This window comes from Lethenteron reissneri, chromosome 22, assembly GCF_015708825.2.
Source record: "Lethenteron reissneri isolate LAM-NWPU_2019-01 chromosome 22, ASM1570882v1, whole genome shotgun sequence".
NCBI lineage: Eukaryota > Metazoa > Chordata > Hyperoartia > Petromyzontiformes > Petromyzontidae > Lethenteron > Lethenteron reissneri.
This window is the reverse complement of record NC_083800.1, coordinates 12,001,739-12,024,668: the sequence shown is the minus strand read 5'-3', so window position 1 is coordinate 12,024,668 and position 22,930 is coordinate 12,001,739. Positions and strand designations below refer to the sequence as shown.

General features: G+C 44.4%; 1 protein-coding gene across 1 annotated transcript in view; it reads left to right on the top strand.

The window, feature by feature from the left end:
- Positions 1-22,930, top strand: part of LOC133345638 (janus kinase and microtubule-interacting protein 3-like) — a 245,526-nt gene that overhangs the window by 13,677 nt on the left and 208,919 nt on the right. Inside the window, 1 exon segment of the mRNA XM_061556581.1 lies at positions 13,172-13,512. Coding sequence (XP_061412565.1) covers positions 13,378-13,512 — 135 coding nt within the window. The 5' untranslated portion in view covers positions 13,172-13,377.

Below are 22,930 nucleotides of genomic sequence, written 5' to 3'. Positions count from 1 at the left end.
TGCCATAGGCAGAGATAGTACGGACGAATGTATGCATGTTGAACTACTTTCGCACCGTACCTAGCCAACCGTGCTAATAGTAGACGCAGGGAAGGACAACAAACTTAACACAAAAAACATATATTCTTCCCCCAGTGTGCTGGGTGCATTCGCTCCGATTAATGCCCCCTCCATAATTCAACCTTATGAGCGCATTGTTTTTGTAAATTTCTCCTTCCTAAATTTCGATTTAAAGCTTTCGTGACTGTAGGGATTCATCTTCTTGGTTCTTTCGGTAAAGTCACGTAGAAGGGAAATAATGAATTAATAAAAGTAAAACATAATAAAATACAATTCTTACGACGTTTTGGCCACAACGCAAGCAGCCGTCCTCAGGTGAAGAACAGGTATGTCGGAAAGACAGCGTCTGACGGCTGCTTGCGTTGTGGCCGAAACGTCGTGAGAATTGTATTTTATTATGTTTAATTGTTATTATTTTATTATTTCCCTTCTACGTGACTTTACCGAAAGAACCAAGAAGATTCTCCTTCCTACTTCTTGCATTGCCAATGCGTGGATTGAGGGGCGGCAGGTGAAGGTTCGGGTTGAGATTCAGTGTTTTTTTCTCCCTTTCTGAGCTAACAGCCACAGCATCAGCATTAGTCATGACTCATGGACAGGCCAAGCTCGGATAAAAGCATCACAGTCCTTGTCCGAACACCAAATCAATAAACTCCATATTCTTTCCCAGCTTTCTGAAGTGTTGCACCCTGGTCTTGGTCAATGTGCTGCGGTGATGAGTGGTTTTTTTTGCAGCTTCCCACGCCATTCATGCACTTTTGAAAATAAAAGCTTCAAGAAGTGGCTGGACCGCTTTAGGAGCCATTTGCCAACGCCAGAGTTACTGAGATAACACTGCTGACGTCTAGACAGCCGTCCATCGTTTTCACGTGCTTCGAAGGAGGGCCATTGCCAACAATGTCGCATATTATAAATATATTTTTCATTTTGCAGGCCATGATGGGGAGTATTCCGTTAATTATTCAAGAACAAACCGGGTCTAAAGTGCATGGCCGTAGGAGCTGCCGACGCTTTCCGGAATCCTTCATCCAGTAGTGGGTTGACCGGAGTTGCTGCTGCAGCTAACGATGGTCAAAGTCTCAGCTCAGCTGCTTGGATCACACGATTGACACGCGTGTTTTAATCACTCTCTTTAGCCAGAGCACGAGGGTGTCGCCGTCACCTGTGGAAGGAAGTGCGGAGGCGTATTGAGAACACATTGGGGGCGCAGCTCATGAATGTACGCAGAGGATTTTCTGGCGGCTGACGTGTCCATCTCTGGAGAGTGATCTGCCACAGTGATTTATTTGACTATTCATTAGCCCAGAGTCTCATGGTGAGGCTTGTGTATATTTTGTCAATGGATATTTTGCCCCCCCTCCCACTGCAGAAATCTTCCACCTCCCCCACCCAACACGCGCATCTAGTTCACCGCTGTAGCACCGATTTTTTTAAAACTGTTAGGTTTTTTTCGGTGAAAAAAAAACACAAGTCTCCATCTTCAGGTGGGACCGTCACAGCTAAATTTAGCTGTGATGGTCCCACCTGAAGAGACTTGTGTTGCCTCCGAAACATCGTGATTTCATTGATTTATTTTCATTTATTCTTCTTTTATTTTTAGTATTTTTTACCTACGTGACTTTATAAAAAAAAACCTACGAGTATGAATCCTTGCAGTCACGAAAACTTCAAATCTGGATTTTTAAAAAAGACATTGCACTCACCGCAGAGAACTGTATTGATACGAAACTGTGCCACATGCCCCCCCTGCATGGCTTTTTTGGAAGCCTCGGTACCTATAACAACATTTTGTTTGAGTTTTCCTTCCGGTTCCGTTCTTAACACCTTTTCCTTGTCAGAGAGGTTAAAGGCAATTTTTTTTTCAACATCTTGATGCCGGAAAAAAAAAATCATAATTGTACCATAGATGCATTGTCCCAGTGTTTCATACCTTGACAAACCCAGTTATTCAGGGAATCCCTGTGGACTGCATGTCCACGTGGTGCACGTACGTCATCGGAACGCGAAAGGGTTAATTAACCAGAATGCATTGCCTGAGACTTCATCCTGTATATTATGTCCAATAAGAGTCCTACGACTTGCTCACAGAGATGTCCTGTCCGCACACAATGCAGCGTCCGTTCTGTAAAACGCAGCAGTTGCAGTTGACAACCCCGATGTCAACGCAATGCTGGACGTAGGCCTCGTCACACCTCAGGAGAGTACCGCCATTGCCGTATTTAAAATCAGCCGTGATGTGAGAATGTGGTTGGTTTTGACCTGCAGTTCACGCTCGCCTGGACACTTTAATCTGCTCTCTCGTGAGAGAAGAGGGTATGCTGCGCTTGGCGTTGTGTTATTTTTCTTGTCCGTGCCAGTTTGACGGGCAATTCACATTGCAGTGTGTGTAGCGTGCACGCGCGCGTGCATGCGCGCGTGTGTGTTTTACAGCCTCCAGTTCCCCTGGCAAGGGCACGTTGACAAATTTAAGACCCCGACGTGCCACGATGCAGACGCTCGGTGCACGAGGCAGGCGTTGGGCTTCAGCTGCTAAAGCCCCGGGGAGCCCGTTGTTGTTGTTGTTTTTGACGGTTTATATATATATAAAATAGTTCAAATTTACACCACAATTCAGGGACATCAATAAATAACAACACCAAGAAAAGTCGCCATCTTTTTGTCAGCAGCTTGCGTTGTTGTTTTTGCTCCCGATTTTGCTATATTTTTCCCAATTCTCTACTTTTTTATTTTATGACTCTGTTTTGACCCAGATCACTCCTTGCAAACGAGACGGCCTTGGTGTGTCTCTCTCTCTCTCTCTTATCTCTCAAGTTCCTACCTGGGTTTAACAATCTCGTGTTGAGGAGGATAATGTTCCGGGATATTGCTTAAAAACGCAAGGCAGCAGGGCTTCTGAAATAAACAAGAGACGGGGGATCAATCTGGAAAACTACTGCCCTGCGGCACAACTAACAATAGGCGTCTCTCAAATGCTATTTTGCTTGGACTCTCAATTCGTGGACCAAGACCATAAAACTCGACGTGAAATTGTATTCGAACAACCTCAGATGACCTCCTGACACTTGAATTCAGTCTCTGGTGTAGTGCTCCAATGTCATTACCGCCCAAAATTCATATTATTCACAGTCATATGCTTTGTGCTGCTACTGCAGATACGCGTGTCATAACTTCGGTTACGAGTGGGGTTATTTACTCACGTTGTCGTTGTTCTTGTTAGTATGATTCACCTGCAAGAGGAATGCTAGTATCTATAACTTGGTGGAGTGCCGGCTGGTGAGATGCCCCCCCCCTCCCAAATTTGGCTTGTGACGCGCATTGCATCAAACCGCTGTCCAAACTCGACTTCACGTCTGGCCCGGAAAAAGGTCAGGGCACGTCTCAATCCTGGCGCCTTGTCAACTGTCCGTGACGTCTTGACATTTTTTTCTCACGGGTGATTTTTTAAATTACGTTTGGGACTTTGGCGATGACGCTGTATGCGAGGGTGACAGTTCATTTGTTAAAAGACAATCCCAACGGGGTTGTCAGCCCAACATCTACGTTTGAGCAGATTTTGTGCAGTGGTGATTTCAATCAGAAAATACTGGGGGGCTGTGGGAATCACAACATCAACAATGCTCAGTTACAGTCCTTTCAATTACAGTAAGTTATCAGCCACCTTCAATTGCATGTTTTTTTTGGTGAATTGGCTTTGTATGGTAGTAGAGTGGGGTGCGGTAAGTGTAGCGGTTAGCACACTGCGCTGAGAACACAACCACCCGAGTTCGATTCTTACTCATAGCCACCATCAGTGATGGATAAACTGGTCCTGGGCCCTCCCCTAGGTTGACCTAGCCTGAAATGAGTACCTGGTGTGGTGTAAAAAAGATCACCACTAGGGAGACAAAGGCGGCCGGGCATGGTGCTGGCCACACCACCCCTTCATAGTTGTTCACGAACACCATTTGCCTCGGTTTCCTGTGCCGGCATAACTTGGGATCTTTCTGCGTGAGTGTATATACATACGTACATAGTGATGTATTTGTATAAGAAAATCTTAAGGGTGAGTGCAAATTGTAAATGATTGCAAGCAAATTGAGACGATAGGCTTTGGGAATCGTGATCTGGCTTTGGAAATAGGATACCCTCGCTGCTACCCAACGCACCTGCAGTTCGTGCTCGCAGCTTTTACACCGGTGACATCTGGCTTGCAAGTCCAATGTGCTCACCATTAGACCACGGCAGCATCGCACTTGCACATGCATTGCAAATAACCAATCCTTATACGTATGAATAGGACACCGTGGTGGTAAGATGTTAACTCCCTCGTCTGATATGCAGGAGGTTGTGGGCTTGATTCCAACACTGACGCCTGCTGGAAATTTGGAGTTTGCACGTTCTCTTCGTGGTCGCGTGGATTTCTTTCCGGGTCCTCCGATTTTCCCCTCCACATTTAGAATCGACATGCTCTTGGAGCATTTGGCTGCTATAAATTTCCATGTGATAAACCACTTCACTGGGCTATTATTTGTGGCCAGGTTGTTTTTGAAAAAAGTGCTATAGAGCTCAGTCGGCCTTACTTGATAAAATAAAAGGTTTTAGTTTTTTTAACTCTTTTTCCCGACAGTTTGCCCTTTGAGCTGTAACTTTTTTTTCCGTGAAAAAACACTCGGACCACAACGGCAAACACGACGAAGGTCACTTCTGCGTTTAGTCGATAAATCTCGCCCCTTCTGTCTGGGCACCTCGGTGTGACGGCGCGAATGGAAGGAGCGCTCGCTCGCTCGTTCGTCCCGGGAGGGTTTCACGTGGTTTCGCACGCAACGTGCACTCGCGCACACCCAGACGGTGGCGCCGCATCGCGATGATAAGAGGAGCCGCGCCAGGCCGCGTGTCGTTGGTGGGGAGGGGCCTCTCTGCTTGATGGCCCCGAGGCAAATGGTTTTCGCGGCACACTCCGTCGTCGCTTTTTTCTAGAACCGCGTGTTGTTGCGTGCAGAACGTTGGACCAACGAGGTCTGAGCTGGAATTACGCTCCTTGAGCGAGTATAACGGGCACCTCCGATTGGCATGGTTGGCTTTTAAAATTGTAGTCACGTTTGTTTGCAAATATTGTCTATGCCGCTTCGTTTTTGTCCATTCTATTTGGTTTGCAATCACTTCCTTGTGGAGTGATGGATTTTCTCCATTACAGTATTATTTTAAATGCCCCTTTCATCTTGCATCAAAATGTGCCACATGGGAGACGTGATATAAATAATACATCGGCATGATTCTATTGACCTCTGATATGCTTTAGGACAGTGTTCTTTACTGATTTTCAGAGGGGGGCCACACATTTGAAACCATTGGGGTTTGACAGCAGCACCATGATGATGAGGGGTGTTTTCACATGTTGTGTTGTGGGCCGCACATCAAGAGCCGCACTAAAGGCCACTTGGGGCCGCCAGTGGCTGGTGGGCCTTGCAATGACGAACACTGATTTAGAAGTTCAATGCACAAACATAGCCATGGCATTACCAAGGTAGGTGATTTACATCTTCAGATATTTTTAAACACTGTAGATCCTGAGTTCTTAGAAAAATAAAATGGTTAAGTAACAAGAGGTCCTCGTTTAATGAAATATAGAATATGACTTGCATTACATTTCATTGATTGCATTTCAACATGTGATCAGTGTTAGACCTGCTGTGGAGAGATGTTAACTACCTCGCCTGGTATATAGGAGGTCATGGGTTTGATCTCGACCCTGACACCTGTATATTTGGAGTTTGCATGTTCTCTCTGTGGTCGCATGGATTTTCTCCAGGTCTTCCGGTTTTTTTGTCCATGCATTTCGAGTATTTGGCTGCTATAAAGTTTAGACATGACAAGCCACCTCGTTGAGCTATCATTTGCGGCCAGATCGCTTCTGCAAAAGAGCTACATAGTTCAATGGGACTTACCTGGTAATATCAAAATAGTTTTTCTGTGACCAACATGAATTGTATATTACTATGGAACGGCGAATAATATTGCTGCAATTGGATAGCAGAGCGATGCTCGGGTTAGACAACCCATATTCAAAATAGTTTCATGCTCATACGACCATTGAGTGGTGATCCTCTCATGCTTGCTATCCTTGACCAATGATAGAAATTCCACATTCCTGTGCTGGATCTGAGTCTATCCTTGTGACAGCCACTGGACTTCATACAAAGTTGGTATGTCCGTTATCAACCGTGGAGGGATGAGATGTTGAGTTGAACCCACACAAGGATTTACACTCAGAATCGCACGTAGTCTCGTGCTACTACAGCACCACTCAGCAGCCTGATCTTCAAACTGGGGCTCCGAACAGGCGTGAAATAGGTCTGCAGTGGTGGTGTTGAGTGATCATTCATACATCGTTTTGAATTTTTGAAGCTACTGACTAGATAACAATATTATACATGGCCAACTTTCATTCTTATGTCCCCAATAACTTGCTACACCAATCAACCCATATCCGTTGAAGCTGTATCCCTCAAGTTATTGCATTTTAACGTTTAACATACGAAAATAAAACATTATCTCATAATACGTGTTTAGGTTAGAAAGGAGCAATGGTGGCCTATGGCTCCAGTTTGTGAAAAGCTTAAAATCTCCCTCTGGTATTGCTCATCTCAGCTGACGCACACACAAGTGAATTAACCCTTTACCATTCCGTGACGACTGCCAGTTGCAGAGTGGGTGTCCCGTTCACTAATAAATATCGGAATGTGCAAGCGGTTCAGCGTTAATTTTATTTCGAGAGGCATAGCACCATTGTTTTTAAAGACATCGTACTTACCGAAGAGAACTGGAGCGACACGACCGCACTCTATGATTGATGGCGCCAAACTGTGCCAAGCCCTCTCGTATGGCCTTGCGGGAGCCTCGGTACTGACAACGTTATTTTATTGTGTTAAGTTTTTCTTCCGGTTCCGTTCCAACAATGTACATGTACGTCGTAACGGGAAAGGGTTAATTCACGTCAATATGCTGTCTGAGATTTTATTATTGATGCTTTCTGCACCACATGGATATGCAGTCCACATGGATTCCCAGAAGAACCGGGGTTTTCAGGTGCCAAAAACTGGGAAGATTGTATCTTATGGGGCCATTTTTTTTGCCAGTATCAAGATGATGAAAAAATAGACTTTACACATTCCGGCAAAAATACAGGAGGCATTAAGATGTTCAAACACCAAATAGTCACCTACCACAAGGCATCAAGTCTGCAGGTTATGGTAAATCTTGGGAAACAAACATGCATTGATAATTCACTATGTAACACAATTTTTGTTCCTGGGTAGTAAGTGTTATTTCGTAATTGTTTATGTCTAAAAAGTATAGAAAATGGATATTATTCCCCACAAAATTTGCTTTTGTGACCAGGACAGTGATATTTTGAAATTTACCTGTTTTCAATGAGAAAACGGGCGAAATTTTTGTTCACATAAAGTCAGATAAAAATAACATATGAATCAAAATTTACATGTATTTATACTAAAGTAATACAAAAATTACTGCAAAAGATTTAGAAGCGAGTAGTTTCTCGAGATTTACGATTATACTGTAAATCACTTTCACGAATCAGCCCCCAAATGTAGTCTCCCATCATGTTCTCGTTATACTGTTCTTGGCAGCGGCGTTCAAAGTCCAGTATATCCTGGTGAAAGCGCTCACCTTGCTCCTCCAAGTACGCTCCCATGTTCTTGAATTTATCAAAATACGCATCAAGGATATGGACTTTAAAGGAACATCCTACAGCTCATTGTGCCGTAGTTATTCACCAGAGTCTCAACCAGCTTCAAATAGTTTTCGACCTTGTGATTGCCCAGGAAGCCACGAACCACTGCAACAAAGCTGTTCCAAGACGCTTTCTTCTTACTAGTGAGCTTCTTGGGGAATTCATTGCACTCCAGGATCTTCTTTATCTGTGGTCCGATGAAGACACTGGCTTTGACCTTTGCCTCAGACAGCTTAGGGAAGAAGTCTTGAAGGTACTTGAAGGCTGCCGACTCCTTATCTACAGCTCCGACAAATTGTTTCATAAGGCCCAATTTGATGTGCAGTGGTGGCATCAGCACCTTCCGGGGGTCCACCAGTGGCTCCCACTTGACGTTGTTCCTCCCCACAGAGAACTCGGTCCGCTGTGGCCAGTCCCGCCTGTGGTAGTGCGCCTTGGTGTGCCTGCTGTCCCAAAGGCAAAAGATAGCAGGGAAACTTGGTAAAACCGTCTTGGAGACCCATCAGGAATGACACCATTTTGAAGGATCCGATGACCTCCCAGTCGTACTCATCATACCTCAAGGCATCCAGCAAGGTCTTGATGATGTTGTAATCCTCTTTGAGGTGCACCAAGTGAGCCAGGGGAAAAGACGGGTACTTGTTACCATTATGGAGCAGCACGGCTTTGAGGCTCCTGGATGAGCTGTCAATGAAAAGGCGCCACTCATTGTGGTTACAGGCGATTCCGATTGCCTCGAACAGACTGGTCACGTTGTGGCAGAAGCAGAGCCCATCTTGACGGGTGAAGAAGCTCCAAAAAGATTGGTAACGCTTCCTCTGATCTGCGACTTGCGCACTTTCATCCAACAAGTTCCACTGCTTGAGCCTAGACGTCAAAAGCTCGGCATTGGACTTGTTGAGACCAAGATCTCTGATCAAGTCGTTGAGGTCTTTTTGGTGGGGGTAGTATGGGTTCTCTCAGCTCCACCTCTGAAATTGTCATCTGGATCTACAACATCTTCCTCGCTCTCTGACTTGCTGCTCTCTTCTAAAGACGGCTGCTCTCTCTCCGGAGGAGTGGGTACGGGGAGCTCATGGCAGTGTGGCACCGGGGCAATTAGTGAAGGAAGGTCCGGATACGTGATAGCAGGTGCATTCTTGCCAGTCCCACGTTTGGAAGGGTCCACCATGCAGCAGTAGCAGTTGCTTGAGTGGTCAGTGGGTTCCTGCCAAATTCTTGGGATAGCGAATTTCATGGCTCTCTTTTCCCCTTTGTACCATTCTACAAAAATACATGTATTTCACCCATGACTAATGTGTAAGAGGTTCTTGCAACATTTTTCATATATGATATATTTTTCCAATAACATTGAAAATTGTAAAACATTTTAGAATGAAAAACTTTAACAATTTTACATTTTTTTTTACAAATTTTATAACATAAAATTCCGAGCAACAATTGTCCATCTTACTTTCCAGAGTTGTTTTTGCATTGCTCGCAGGTGAAATGAGGTGCCCAGGGTTTGTCTTGATCCCTGACATGCATGCTGAAATATGCCTTGTCGGCCTCACACATCTTAGCAGATGCTTCCAGAGAGTACTTTTTCGCTCTTGTCTTGATAAATTGGCTGCAGACATAGCAAAATGCGTCTGCCGGGTGCTTGCAGCCTCTTGATGCCATCTCAGAAAAATGCAGAAATGCATCCACTTAGGCAGCTGGAACTAAACTGAACTGGTGGGCTTAAGGCCCCTGTATTTATACTATTATTTATATTTCTGGAAAGTTCTAGAATGTTCTAGAAGTTACTCCAAGTGTACTCAGCACTGAATCTATCTGGAATGTTGTGGAAAATAGGTAAATTTCAAAATATCAATGTCCTGGTCATAAAAGCAAAGTTTGTGGGGAATAATAGCCATTTTCTGTACTCTTGAGGCATAAGCAATTACGAAATAACACTTACTACCCAGGAACAAAAATTGTGTTACACAGTGTTATGTATGCATTGTCCTTGAAACTGATTGGCCCACACCAGAGACATCCTCCTTCGTGGCCTTGTCTCACCGATGTTAGGCCAAAGAACGCTCGTGAGTTCAACGCCATGAAGGTGGCTATCTCTGGCCATGATAATGTGGAAATTTCACCACCGTCTCGCTCCTGTTACCAGATGAGCAACTTCACACTCACTTGAGTGGGAAATCGCTTTGACCTTTTCCTGTTCATTTTTCGACACGTTCTGCGTCTGCCCCAAAGAATCGCGATTGCCACACACATGAGCAAACTAGGTCATGGGTTCCCCCCCCCCACCCCCCATTTTCCAAAACAGTGATTACTAATGGCACCAGAGACTATGTTTTTTTTAAATAATCAGAATCGGAATCTTGATTTAGACTGGGGGGAATCCGATGAGTTTTGAAGCTCTTTTACACAAACGTCCAGATAAGTCGGCTGCCGACGGTCACTCGGGGCCTGGTGATGAATGGAAAGCCATGCAAACACTCTACGTGCGCGTGGTGACTTGTAAATGTGGCCTTGATTGGGAACATTCGGCTGTGAAATGTGATTCCCGTGACTCGTGGGTAATGAAATGGAAGGTGGCGAAGTTTACCCAGCTATGTTATAATGCGCCTCAACCAAGAATGCACGTTTTCTCGAGTGGACGGACATCAGGAATATAATCGGGGTGTGTGTTTATGATATACACCTCCAAGGCTCATACAAATGGCTGTTTCAGCAAATAAAATACAACACCGTTAGTTTCTGTGCTTGTTGAAGGAATGTAATGGCGCCTGTTCAAATATATTATGATACTGCAAATGCATGCATCAAATAACGTGTTTCATCACAATCAATTAACTCTGGGTTATGCATGTTCTTGAGAATGGCTACATTTAGCTTATACATTGAACCACACCACTTAATCTGTATGTAGTTGCAATGGGGGAAAAAAACATAAGTTTGTTTTTCACATGAGCAAAGTGACCTTTTTCTTATTCAGCATAATTGTAGATTGTTTTCCTCTCACGTCACCTATGAATGACAATGCCCAGATGCTTATAATGAAAGCTCCTTGGCTGGCTTTGTATTATTAGTCTTATTGGAACACCGTGTACAGACCCCAGAACAATTATTTCACGTTAATGTCGTGGGCATTATTCATGTTGAGAATGTGTACATAACCACTGCAATATTGCCATGACTTAACGAGCATCATGCATCTGCTAGAGCTGGGCAAGGTGTGTCCATCTGCCATCCTTGGCTTTATTTTGGAGAAAAAAACTCAACACATTCATCATGACCTTAAAGAACAAGTATATAATTGTAGACGTTTTGAGCAATGACCCTTCTTCATAGCACTGGGGAGGCCAGAGAGAGAGAATGAGAGTTAATAAGGGTTGGAGACTGCAGTTTACATGATGGGGCTTGATGAGAATTCAATTAAAAAAAGTTTTTGATGACCAGTTTTTAAATCGGCATATTTCTAACGTATGGTAATGTATCAGGAGCTAAATGCCGATGTCGAGGTCTGCTGGCCACGACGAAAGGGCTTTTGGAGAGAGTTCGTGGCAAGATGTTAACTACCTCGCTTGGTATACAAGAGGTCGTGGGTTCAAACCCGACCCTGACGCCTGCTTGCTGTATATTTGGAGTTTGCGTGTCCTCCCCATGGTCGCGTGGATTTTTCTCCGGGTCCTCCGGTTTTTCCCTCCACGCGTTTAGAGTATTTGGCTTCTATACATTTACACACGATAATCCACCACAATTGTGACCATGTCGCTCCTGAAAAATACATTATAGTTCAGTGGGGCTTACCTGGTTAAATGAAAATTTTCTTTTTTTTGAGTTATAGTATATTTTGAAATATTGACAGTGTTGGGAAAAAATATGATTCGTTGTGTTTTGATATTTTTGGCACGGGCATGATTATTGCTTTATAATTGCTTTGTTGTTGGAATATATTGAGGTTGTGTCATGTACTGTATTTTATACAAATGTGAAATGACTATTATGATCTCGTAACCAAATTGAATTTTATACATAGATTACCATAATGCTGATGCAGCACCCACACAGTTTAATGGTTCTCGGGCGATAATTTTCACTCCTTGTGCCAGTCAGCATTGCTATTTCGACGATAATGTAATATATAATTAGCACCACTGTTATAGTCCAGATTACTACAGTTGTTATCATTTGCCCATTGTTGTCATCATCGTCGAGCATTATCCATCAGCTCGAGCTCGCGATTGAATTTCAAGCAAACGTGAGATGACAATTCAATCCAATTATTGTTCATCGTGTGCTGAAGGCTGTTGTTTTTTTTTCATTCGAATGTTGACAGCACGTTGGCGCGAGCAACTCATCGTCGTAAATTATCAATTCCCTTCTCGCCTTTCAACATTTATTCATTCTCGGTCACCGTCCACGCATCTCTCGCGCTCCTCCGTGAGTTGTTCAATGGCAATTATCTTAAAAAAAAATTTTTTAAACGAATAATATCGATCCAAATTTCCAAATCGGGCACGTCGAACAATAATGCATCTCCGAATACTGTATATCCGGCTGCGGTAACCACGGAGACGCGGTGGAGATGCTGTGGTGAATGCGTTTCTCATGCCACCCCCACCGCTCCTCGCCGTGCGTGTGCCCCTCCTCCTCCTTCTCTCTACTCCGTGTTGCTCTCATTTGCATTCATATTTTCGTTCTGTCTGCCTCCCCAGCGGCGTGTCTGAACGCCCTCGTCAGTGTCCCGAGTTACGGCTCAACGTGCCTGAGTGCTCGTCTGTTTGAATGCACCGCCTGTGACGTCACACCGCCTGTGACGTGACACCGCCTGTGACGTCACAGGCGGTGTGGCGTCACACCGCCTGTGTCTGTGGCGTCACACCGCCGCCCTTTGCAGAAATGCCGCGTTGGTGGGGGGTTATTTTTGGAGGAAGGGGTAACAATTCACCCCCTACCCCTTGGCCTGTCGAAGATTTGATAAATTGTCGCGATTGTGTGTCACGGCTCAAGTTATAAAACGGGTTGTTATTTTTCGTTTTTGTTAACGCTGTGGCGAATGTAGCGGCCGCTAGTGGCTGTGGGAGTCACTTCAACCCATCGCAATATACAAGAACAAAAACCTCATCGATTCTCACGCGCACGATTGCATATGCGCGTGTCGCGGAACTTAAAGATCAATGTTAAAACAATCGATCAAATCGGTGCATCGTTCCGTCCCTAGCGTGAAAAATAAATCACGAGCAATTCTCCCTGCTTCTGATCTCGCTTCCCTTCTACGTCTCGACCACCTTCCTCCGCAGCCGCCCCCATCTCCATTCCTCTCCACGGCTTCCAATGAATCTCCGAATCCATTCGAAAACTTCCCATTGCCTCGTCCTTCCCTCTGCCCCGCAGGCTCTGAACGATGTACGGTGAACGCAACTCGTCGTCTGCGGCCGTGCGCGGGGTCTAGCGTCGCGAGCCTCCCACCCGGATTTTAATCGAGAGAGGCGACGGTGGGGAAGGAGGAGGTGGTGGTCAGGAGGCAGCGCCGCTGTTGTTCGAGCGACAGCCGTGGCGGTGGAGGGATCCACGCTGCCGTGAAGAGGAGGAGGCCTGCGATGTCGCGGAGGGCCGCCGGGCGTGGCCGGCCTGACAAGCCCGAGGCCGTGATCCACTCGCTGCAGACCGCCAACGAGGAGCTGAGGGCGAAGCTGACCGACATCCAGATCGAGCTGCAGCAGGAGCGCAGCAAGGTGAGCCCGCACCTCTCTCACGGGAACAAGAAAGGAGAAGAGGAATAATCTCACGATGCCGGAGGCGGCGGCCTGGGGGGGGGGGACCTCCTCCTCAATTGATGATTTGTTTTTGATGTAGCGCCCAACGCACTGAGACGTCTCAGGGCACTTTACATCACTTCTCATCTCACACATTTGAAAGACCCCCCCCCCTCCCCCTGTGGCAGCTGTCCCTGTGGGTACAAGGTAACTCAGAACCTTGCCCTGCAATCGGGCTCCAGTCTGCCAGTAGGTGGGGGATGACCGCTATGTAATCATCTCTTCTGAGTATGCATGCATGTTGGCCTTATTTCGCACCGTACGTAGCCAACCGTGGTAATCGGAGGCGCGATAAGCATTGTCTTGAGTGGTGTATTGTTGTCGTCATGCAACTCACAAACTTTAGTTTTAACATCTCATGTTTACAGAACATTAAGTGAGCAACCGCAAACGTCGATTTACACGATCACAGTCGTAATTTGCTCTTGGAAAACGTCTGCTTTTCCCAATCTGTACAGATTTATAACTGGCCATGCCTCGAAGCTGTGCGATACACATGTGATGCGACAGCGCGCGATGACAATCCGTATTAATTTCACTGTCCAAAAAATAACGAACTTGCCATTGTTAGTTTAAGTTGCCTGAACTTAATATAATTGACTGATTGGCTTAGTGGTCATTGTGCCCTTCACCGTGCATGTAGGCGTGCGCGTTTGAAAGCTGACGAGTGGATGCTAAGGATGTGGAGGCGCGATTGTTCAGTGTGGGATAGCCAAATGTCTGCCACTGCCACTGGCCACATCTCATATCTGCACGGATGTTGTAAACGGAAAACGGCACCTACTTATCTTTGCCCACACTGGGTTTTTGAAAATGTCACAAACGGCAGTTGGATATCAAATCGGCAATCACTGTGGTTCCATGAAATAATTTGTCTCGAGTTTATTGCATGAAAAAAAAGAATCGCATTGTTGTACTGCACCCTTGTGAAATGTAATCCTATATCGTCAGTATATCGTCTAAAAGTATATATATATTTTTTTCTTGGTTCCAAAAGTCTTTTTTAATTTGTGTGGTATGATATTACTCATCTGGGAGGAGTGTTTGTACTGGAGGCTCCTGTGCACAGTGCAACTCGCTATGCAGTGAGTGTAACACACAGGAGAGAGATCTGTGTGCGTGAGGGTTGGTGATGTGGACTCTTGCAGGATTGTGAGGAGCAATGTGGAAAGTGTTGGGCACAACATTGGCCCGTCGATAATTTTCTGAGTTTTAATGAAAAAAATAAAATCCACGTAGAGATCACATGCACACTCACACACCGTGTGGAGAATGCGTAGATGCAGACAGTATGCGGTTTAACGTATTAGTGTCATGTTGTGACCCAGAGGACAGCCTTGTGTTATCACATATGCCATGGACTGAAGCGTCTATGCAATCCTATTTTGCTCATGTCAACCCTACAATTTGAATTAATTCTGCGAGATTTAAAAGAAATACGTCAACAGAAACCAGACGACAGTTGTAGCTGCTCGGCTACCATCGTAGCTACTGAAGTCTCCTCGTGAGGTGCGCGAGTATCAACCTTGTTGAATATTTAAACTCTTTTTTACTATTTTTATTTTACCAGCTAAGGCCCACTTGAGCTATATAAGCTATTTTTTTTAATTGACCGGACCACATATTATAGCTCAATGAAGTGGCTTATAATGTGGAAATGTATAGCAGCCAAATACTCTAAACATGTTTCTAAACGTGGAGTAAAAAACCAGAGAACACGGAGAAAAATCCACACGAACACTAGGAGAACATGCAAAGTCCAAATATGTAGGCATCACGGTCAGTATCGAACCCACGACCTCCTGTAAACCAGGCGAGGTAGTTAACATCTCGCCGTGAACTCTCCTGAAACGCTCTCGTTGTGGCCAGCAGACCTCAACATTGGCATTTAGCTGCTGAATACATTGCCGTACGTTAGAATAGATAATGCCACTATTCATATGCCGATTTAAAAACTGATCATTACATTTTTTATTGAATTCTCAAAAGGCCCCATCATGTAAACTGTAGTTTCCAACAATTATTAACTCTTGTTATGCCTCTGGCCTTTCTAGTGCTATGAAGAAGGGTCATTGCTCAAACCGTCGACAATTATATGCATGTTCTTTAAGGTCATAATGAATGTGTTGAGTTTTTTTAATCCAAATAAAGCCAAGGATGGCAGATGGACACACCTTGCCCATCTCTAGCAGGATCATGATGCTCATTAAGTCACGGCAACATCGCAGTGGTTATGTACACATTCTCAACATGAATAATGCCCACGACATTAACGTGAAATAACTATTCTGGGATCTGTACACGGTGTTCCAATAAGACTAATAATACAAATCCAGCCAAGGAGCGTTCATTATAAGCATCCGGGCATCATCATTCATAGGAGATGTGAGAGGAAAACAATCAAAGAAATTCAGCTAAGAAAGAGATACTTGGCTCATGCGACAGACACACTAAAATCCACGCGAACACTAGGAGAACACGCCAACTCCAAATATGCAGGCATCAGGGTCGGAATCGAACCCACGACCTCCTGTATACCGGGCGAGGTAGCTAACATCTCGCTACCGTGGAACCTTCGCTCTAAAGCTTTCGTGACTGCAGGGATTCATCTTCTTGGTTCTTTCGGTAAAGTCACGTAGAAGGGAAGTAATAAAATAATAAAAATAAAACATAATAAAACAATTCTCACGACGTTTCGGCTACAACGCAAGCAGCCGTCTTCAGGTGAAGAATGAGACAATGCCAAGCTAGGAGCTTATATATAAGCTGCGTTGGAGGTGGAGGAAAGAGCGCCTTAACAAAAGAATGTGCATGTGAAGAGGAATTTAGCATATTCATGGAAAATGCGTAGGAGGTGGGCGGGGGGGTTTCAAAGTCATATTATGCCCATGCATTATGCAGGATCAACAGCACCAAGGGGGGGGTTCAGGGATTAGCAGTAACAAAGGAAAGGAATGTTAATGATATGTAGCTGCAGTTACTCAACCACCACGTAGAAAACTAAAGTATAAACTACATAAAAAACTAAAGTATAAATAGCATAGCACCATCAGTATACTTACTATACTCTACACTAAGCTGAGTTACTAACAGCAAGTAATACATTACAATTCTACGTCGTAAAAATTATATAATATGCTTCCATCTAAACTTTATTCTATTGCATCAACGAGCATATACCGTACTATATACTGCCAACATTAAATTATATACTGTATTGCTGTAAACCAACCTATATCTTATACATTTAATATAACACTATGTATTATTCTACCCACCCTAATGTGTGTCGAAATGGTTTATTACGTCCTTCCAATGATTGCTAAGCCAGAATCCATCTTCTCGGTTAAAATTGTCTCTGTGTTTGTATATGTGGATCGCCTCATGAACGAATCTCTCATGATAGCCAGATGGCTTGCAGAGAACCTCTGTCTTGGAGAAGTCAATGTCATGTGAGCCCACTGAATTGTAACAGTGATCTGCCACGGCTGAGGTGTTTGTCCTACCGTGTTTCAGGTCTGCCTTATGTTCACGGATGCGGTCCGAGACATGTCGTTTGGTTTCTCCAATGTAACTGCTACCACAGATGCAACTTAGTTTGTAGACGCCAGGGTACTGTATGTCTGGAACCACATCTTTTACAGACGGGACCAGATCACGGATTTTATGTACTGTGTTGAATCGGACCTGGATCTTGTGTTTAATCAGGATTTTGGAGATCTTTTTTGTGACCCCAGCAATGTAGGGTAAGGTGATGGTCTTGAAAGGCTCCTCAACAGGATCCTTCTTGATGGTTGAAGTGATGGCTTTGCGGATTGTGTAGTCGGAGTAACCATTAGCCTTAAGAGCTTGGCGTACGTGTTTGAGTTCACTGGAAATGTGTTCATGGTCGGAGATGCATTGGGCTCTATGATATAGAGTCTTGATGAGGGAATTCTTCTGGGATGGATGGTGGTGGGAATCCGGTTTTAGATAAGCATCCGTGTGGGTGGCTTTCCTGTAGACAGAGTGGCTCATTGAACCATCAGGTCTCCTTTTGATTAGGACATCCAAAAAGGGTAGCTTGCCATCATTTTCGACTTCCATGGTGAATCTGATGGCTGGGTGTATGGAATTGATGTGGTCGAGAAATTGGTCTAGAGCAGGCCGGCCATGTGGCCAGATGACAAAAGTGTCGTCTACGTACCTCTTCCATAAGGTCGGGCGTAGAGTGGCAGTCTGGATGGCGTCCGTCTCAAATTTCTCCATGAAGATGTTGGCTACAACCGGAGATAGGGGGGAGCCCATTGGGGTGCCCTCAATTTGCTTGTAGAAGGTTCCATTCCAGGTGAAGTATGTATTGGTTAAGCAGTGTCTCACCAGGGGGGGTACCCCAGCATTCAGTCCTTGATGAACCAAGTCTTCAATGATTGCGATGGTGTCAGGCACAGGCACCTTGGTGAACAAGGAAACCACATCAAAACTGACAAGCAGGTCGTCTGGGGACAGGGCAATCCCCTTGATTGTCGATACCAGGTCAGTAGAGTTTAGTACTGCAGAGGTGGTTTTTCCAGTGAAAGGCCGTAGGATTTCGGACAAAAAACGAGCCAGTTTGTAAGTGGGGGAGTTGATAGTAGAGACAATGGGACGAAGAGGTGTATCTTCTTTATGTATCTTTGGCAAGCCGTACAATCTTGGTGGCCTGGCTGCAGAAGGTTTCAACGAGAACTGTTTGGTCTGATCAATTAATGCGGTTGAAGCAGAAATGATGTTGTTGGTTTTGGAGACGAGGCTGTTGGTGGGGTCTCTTTTTATTTTTGTATAGCTGCCATCGTTGAGTAGTTCTTGAATTTTGTTGTTGTATTCTATTTTGTCCATGATGACAGTGGCATTGCCTTTGTCGGCTGAGAGGATGACAATGTCATCCCTCTTTTTTAATTGAGCTAATTCAAAACGCTCATCTTTGCTAATGTTGCTAGCTGGCATCTTAGCGTTTTTGAGGGTTACAGAGATTTCAGATCTTGCTACGTCTGCAGCGATGTGACTCAAGCCCTTGAGAGCTACATCTACTCGAGCAATTATATCATTAACTGGTATGTGTCTAGGTGTGACTGCAAAGTTTAGTCCTTTAGCTAAAACGGATTTCAAACCTTCAGAAATAGGACTGTTGCTGCGATTAATTACGACTTTGTTAACATCTAGCTTTTCAATGTGTGGGTCCGGTTTCTTGTTTGAGAGGCGGTTGAATTTGGAAATCAAGTTGTCCTTACATTTAGTCGACATAGCGGCAGCTGAAGAGGCAGTCATTTTTTCCACATGTTCCCAATCCGATGTGGACATTGTTACACTCAAAGATAAGTTGTAGCCGAAACGTCGTGAGAATTGTTTTATTATGTTTTATTTTTATTATTTTATTACTTCCCTTCTACGTGACTTTACCGAAAGAACCAAGAAGATGAATCCCTGCAGTCACGAAAGCTTTAAATCGAAATTTAACCGCCTCTACGGGGAGGGTTTCCACATAACTTTGAGATCTCTTCAGAAAGGTGAGAGACTCGATTAGCTGAGCCTTCTTATCCCGGAGCTTGTTGAAGGATCTCAAAGTTATGTGGAAACCCTCCCCGTAGAGGCGGTTAAATTTCGATTTAAAGCTTTCGTGACTGCAGGGATTCATCTTCTTGGTTCTTTCGGTAAAGTCACGTAGAAGGGAAGTAATAAAATAATAAAAATAAAACATAATAAAACTATTCTCACGACGTTTCGGCTACAACTTATCTTTGAGTGTAACAATGTCCACATCGGATTGGGAACATGTGGAAAAAATGACTGCCTCTTCAGCTGCCGCTATGTCGACTAAATGTAAGGACAACTTGATTTCCAAATTCAACCGCCTCTCAAACAAGAAACCGGACCCACACATTGAAAAGCTAGATGTTAACAAAGTCGTAATTAATCGCAGCAACAGTCCTATTTCTGAAGGTTTGAAATCCGTTTTAGCTAAAGGACTAAACTTTGCAGTCACACCTAGACACATACCAGTTAATGATATAATTGCTCGAGTAGATGTAGCTCTCAAGGGCTTGAGTCACATCGCTGCAGACGTAGCAAGATCTGAAATCTCTGTAACCCTCAAAAACGCTAAGATGCCAGCTAGCAACATTAGCAAAGATGAGCGTTTTGAATTAGCTCAATTAAAAAAGAGGGATGACATTGTCATCCTCTCAGCCGACAAAGGCAATGCCACTGTCATCATGGACAAAATAGAATACAACAACAAAATTCAAGAACTACTCAACGATGGCAGCTATACAAAAATAAAAAGAGACCCCACCAACAGCCTCGTCTCCAAAACCAACAACATCATTTCTGCTTCAACCGCATTAATTGATCAGACCAAACAGTTCTCGTTGAAACCTTCTGCAGCCAGGCCACCAAGATTGTACGGCTTGCCAAAGATACATAAAGAAGATACACCTCTTCGTCCCATTGTCTCTACTATCAACTCCCCCACTTACAAACTGGCTCGTTTTTTGTCCGAAATCCTACGGCCTTTCACTGGAAAAACCACCTCTGCAGTACTAAACTCTACTGACCTGGTATCGACAATCAAGGGGATTGCCCTGTCCCCAGACGACCTGCTTGTCAGTTTTGATGTGGTTTCCTTGTTCACCAAGGTGCCTGTGCCTGACACCATCGCAATCATTGAAGACTTGGTTCATCAAGGACTGAATGCTGGGGTACCCCCCCTGGTGAGACACTGCTTAACCAATACATACTTCACCTGGAATGGAACCTTCTACAAGCAAATTGAGGGCACCCCAATGGGCTCCCCCCTATCTCCGGTTGTAGCCAACATCTTCATGGAGAAATTTGAGACGGACGCCATCCAGACTGCCACTCTACGCCCGACCTTATGGAAGAGGTACGTAGACGACACTTTTGTCATCTGGCCACATGGCCGGCCTGCTCTAGACCAATTTCTCGACCACATCAATTCCATACACCCAGCCATCAGATTCACCATGGAAGTCGAAAATGATGGCAAGCTACCCTTTTTGGATGTCCTAATCAAAAGGAGACCTGATGGTTCAATGAGCCACTCTGTCTACAGGAAAGCCACCCACACGGATGCTTATCTAAAACCGGATTCCCACCACCATCCATCCCAGAAGAATTCCCTCATCAAGACTCTATATCATAGAGCCCAATGCATCTCCGACCATGAACACATTTCCAGTGAACTCAAACACGTACGCCAAGCTCTTAAGGCTAATGGTTACTCCGACTACACAATCCGCAAAGCCATCACTTCAACCATCAAGAAGGATCCTGTTGAGGAGCCTTTCAAGACCATCACCTTACCCTACATTGCTGGGGTCACAAAAAAGATCTCCAAAATCCTGATTAAACACAAGATCCAGGTCCGATTCAACACAGTACATAAAATCCGTGATCTGGTCCCGTCTGTAAAAGATGTGGTTCCAGACATACAGTACCCTGGCGTCTACAAACTAAGTTGCATCTGTGGTAGCAGTTACATTGGAGAAACCAAACGACATGTCTCGGACCGCATCCGTGAACATAAGGCAGACCTGAAACACGGTAGGACAAACACCTCAGCCGTGGCAGATCACTGTTACAATTCAGTGGGCTCACATGACATTGACTTCTCCAAGACAGAGGTTCTCTGCAAGCCATCTGGCTATCATGAGAGATTCGTTCATGAGGCGATCCACATATACAAACACAGAGACAATTTTAACCGAGAAGATGGATTCTGGCTTAGCAATCATTGGAAGGACGTAATAAACCATTTCGACACACATTAGGGTGGGTAGAATAATACATAGTGTTATATTAAATGTATAAGATATAGGTTGGTTTACAGCAATACAGTATATAATTTAATGTTGGCAGTATATAGTACGGTATATGCTCGTTGATGCAATAGAATAAAGTTTAGATGGAAGCATATTATATAATTTTTACGACGTAGAATTGTAATGTATTACTTGCTGTTAGTAACTCAGCTTAGTGTAGAGTATAGTAAGTATACTGATGGTGCTATGCTATTTATACTTTAGTTTTTTATGTAGTTTATACTTTAGTTTTCTACGTGGTGGTTGAGTAACTGCAGCTACATATCATTAACATTCCTTTCCTTTGTTACTGCTAATCCCTGAACCCCCCCCTTGGTGCTGTTGATCCTGCATAATGCATGGGCATAATATGACTTTGAAACCCCCCCGCCCACCTCCTACGCATTTTCCATGAATATGCTAAATTCCTCTTCACATGCACATTCTTTTGTTAAGGCGCTCTTTCCTCCACCTCCAACGCAGCTTATATATAAGCTCCTAGCTTGGCATTGTCTCATTCTTCACCTGAAGACGGCTGCTTGCGTTGTAGCCGAAACGTCGTGAGAATTGTTTTATTATGTTTTATTTTTATTATTTTATTACTTCCCTTCTACGTGACTTTACCGAAAGAACCAAGAAGATAAACCTTCGCTCTGTTGCGTGCAGCTGTCCTCTCACCAATCACAGTTTGTGTTCATATCCTGGCCGGGGTCGACTTGGCCCTTGGACTCTGTGGTTATCGGCGATACGAGTGACACTTTTGCAACTGCACCACTTTGTGCAACTTCAAAAGGGGCTTCCCATTGGGAGACTGGTCCCTGACAAGAGAACGTGAAGTTCCCCACCACTGGCTCAAGACAACCCAGGGACGTGAGTGCTGTTCTGCGTTTGAACGTGCAGGCTATGACTAAATACAAGAACACTGTTCCAGCCTATATGGGATCGTTTAAATATTCTCCGTACACATACCTTTAGTCAACCCACTGCTGGATGAAGGCCTCTCGACCCTTTAAGGGGTCATGGAGGTTGTTTAAACAAATTTCACCACGCTGGCCAGTGCAGATTAGTATAGATCAGTGTGGGCGGGGAGCATGGCATTGGAGCATAGTGCAATACAACATCTGTTTTGCTGCATTGCCATCTGCTCACAATGTAGCCCTTAAGTATACGGTCACACCTGTTTTTTATGCATGGCATTTGCCCATCCAAGGGCTATCCAGACTCAAATCTGCTGAGCTTCCAATATCTGATGAGATCGGGCGTGGTGTTCTGGGTAATTTGGCCATAGTATTTAACGCTGTCCATGTTTTAATTTAAAGTTTTCGTGACTGCAGGGATTCATATTCTTGGTTCTTTCGGTTAAGGCACGTAGAATGGACATAATAAAATAATATAAATATAAGACAATAAAAATTCTCACGACGTTTTGACTGCAACACAAGCAATCATCATCAGGTGTGAGAATTTTTATTTTTTATATTTATATTATTTTATTATTT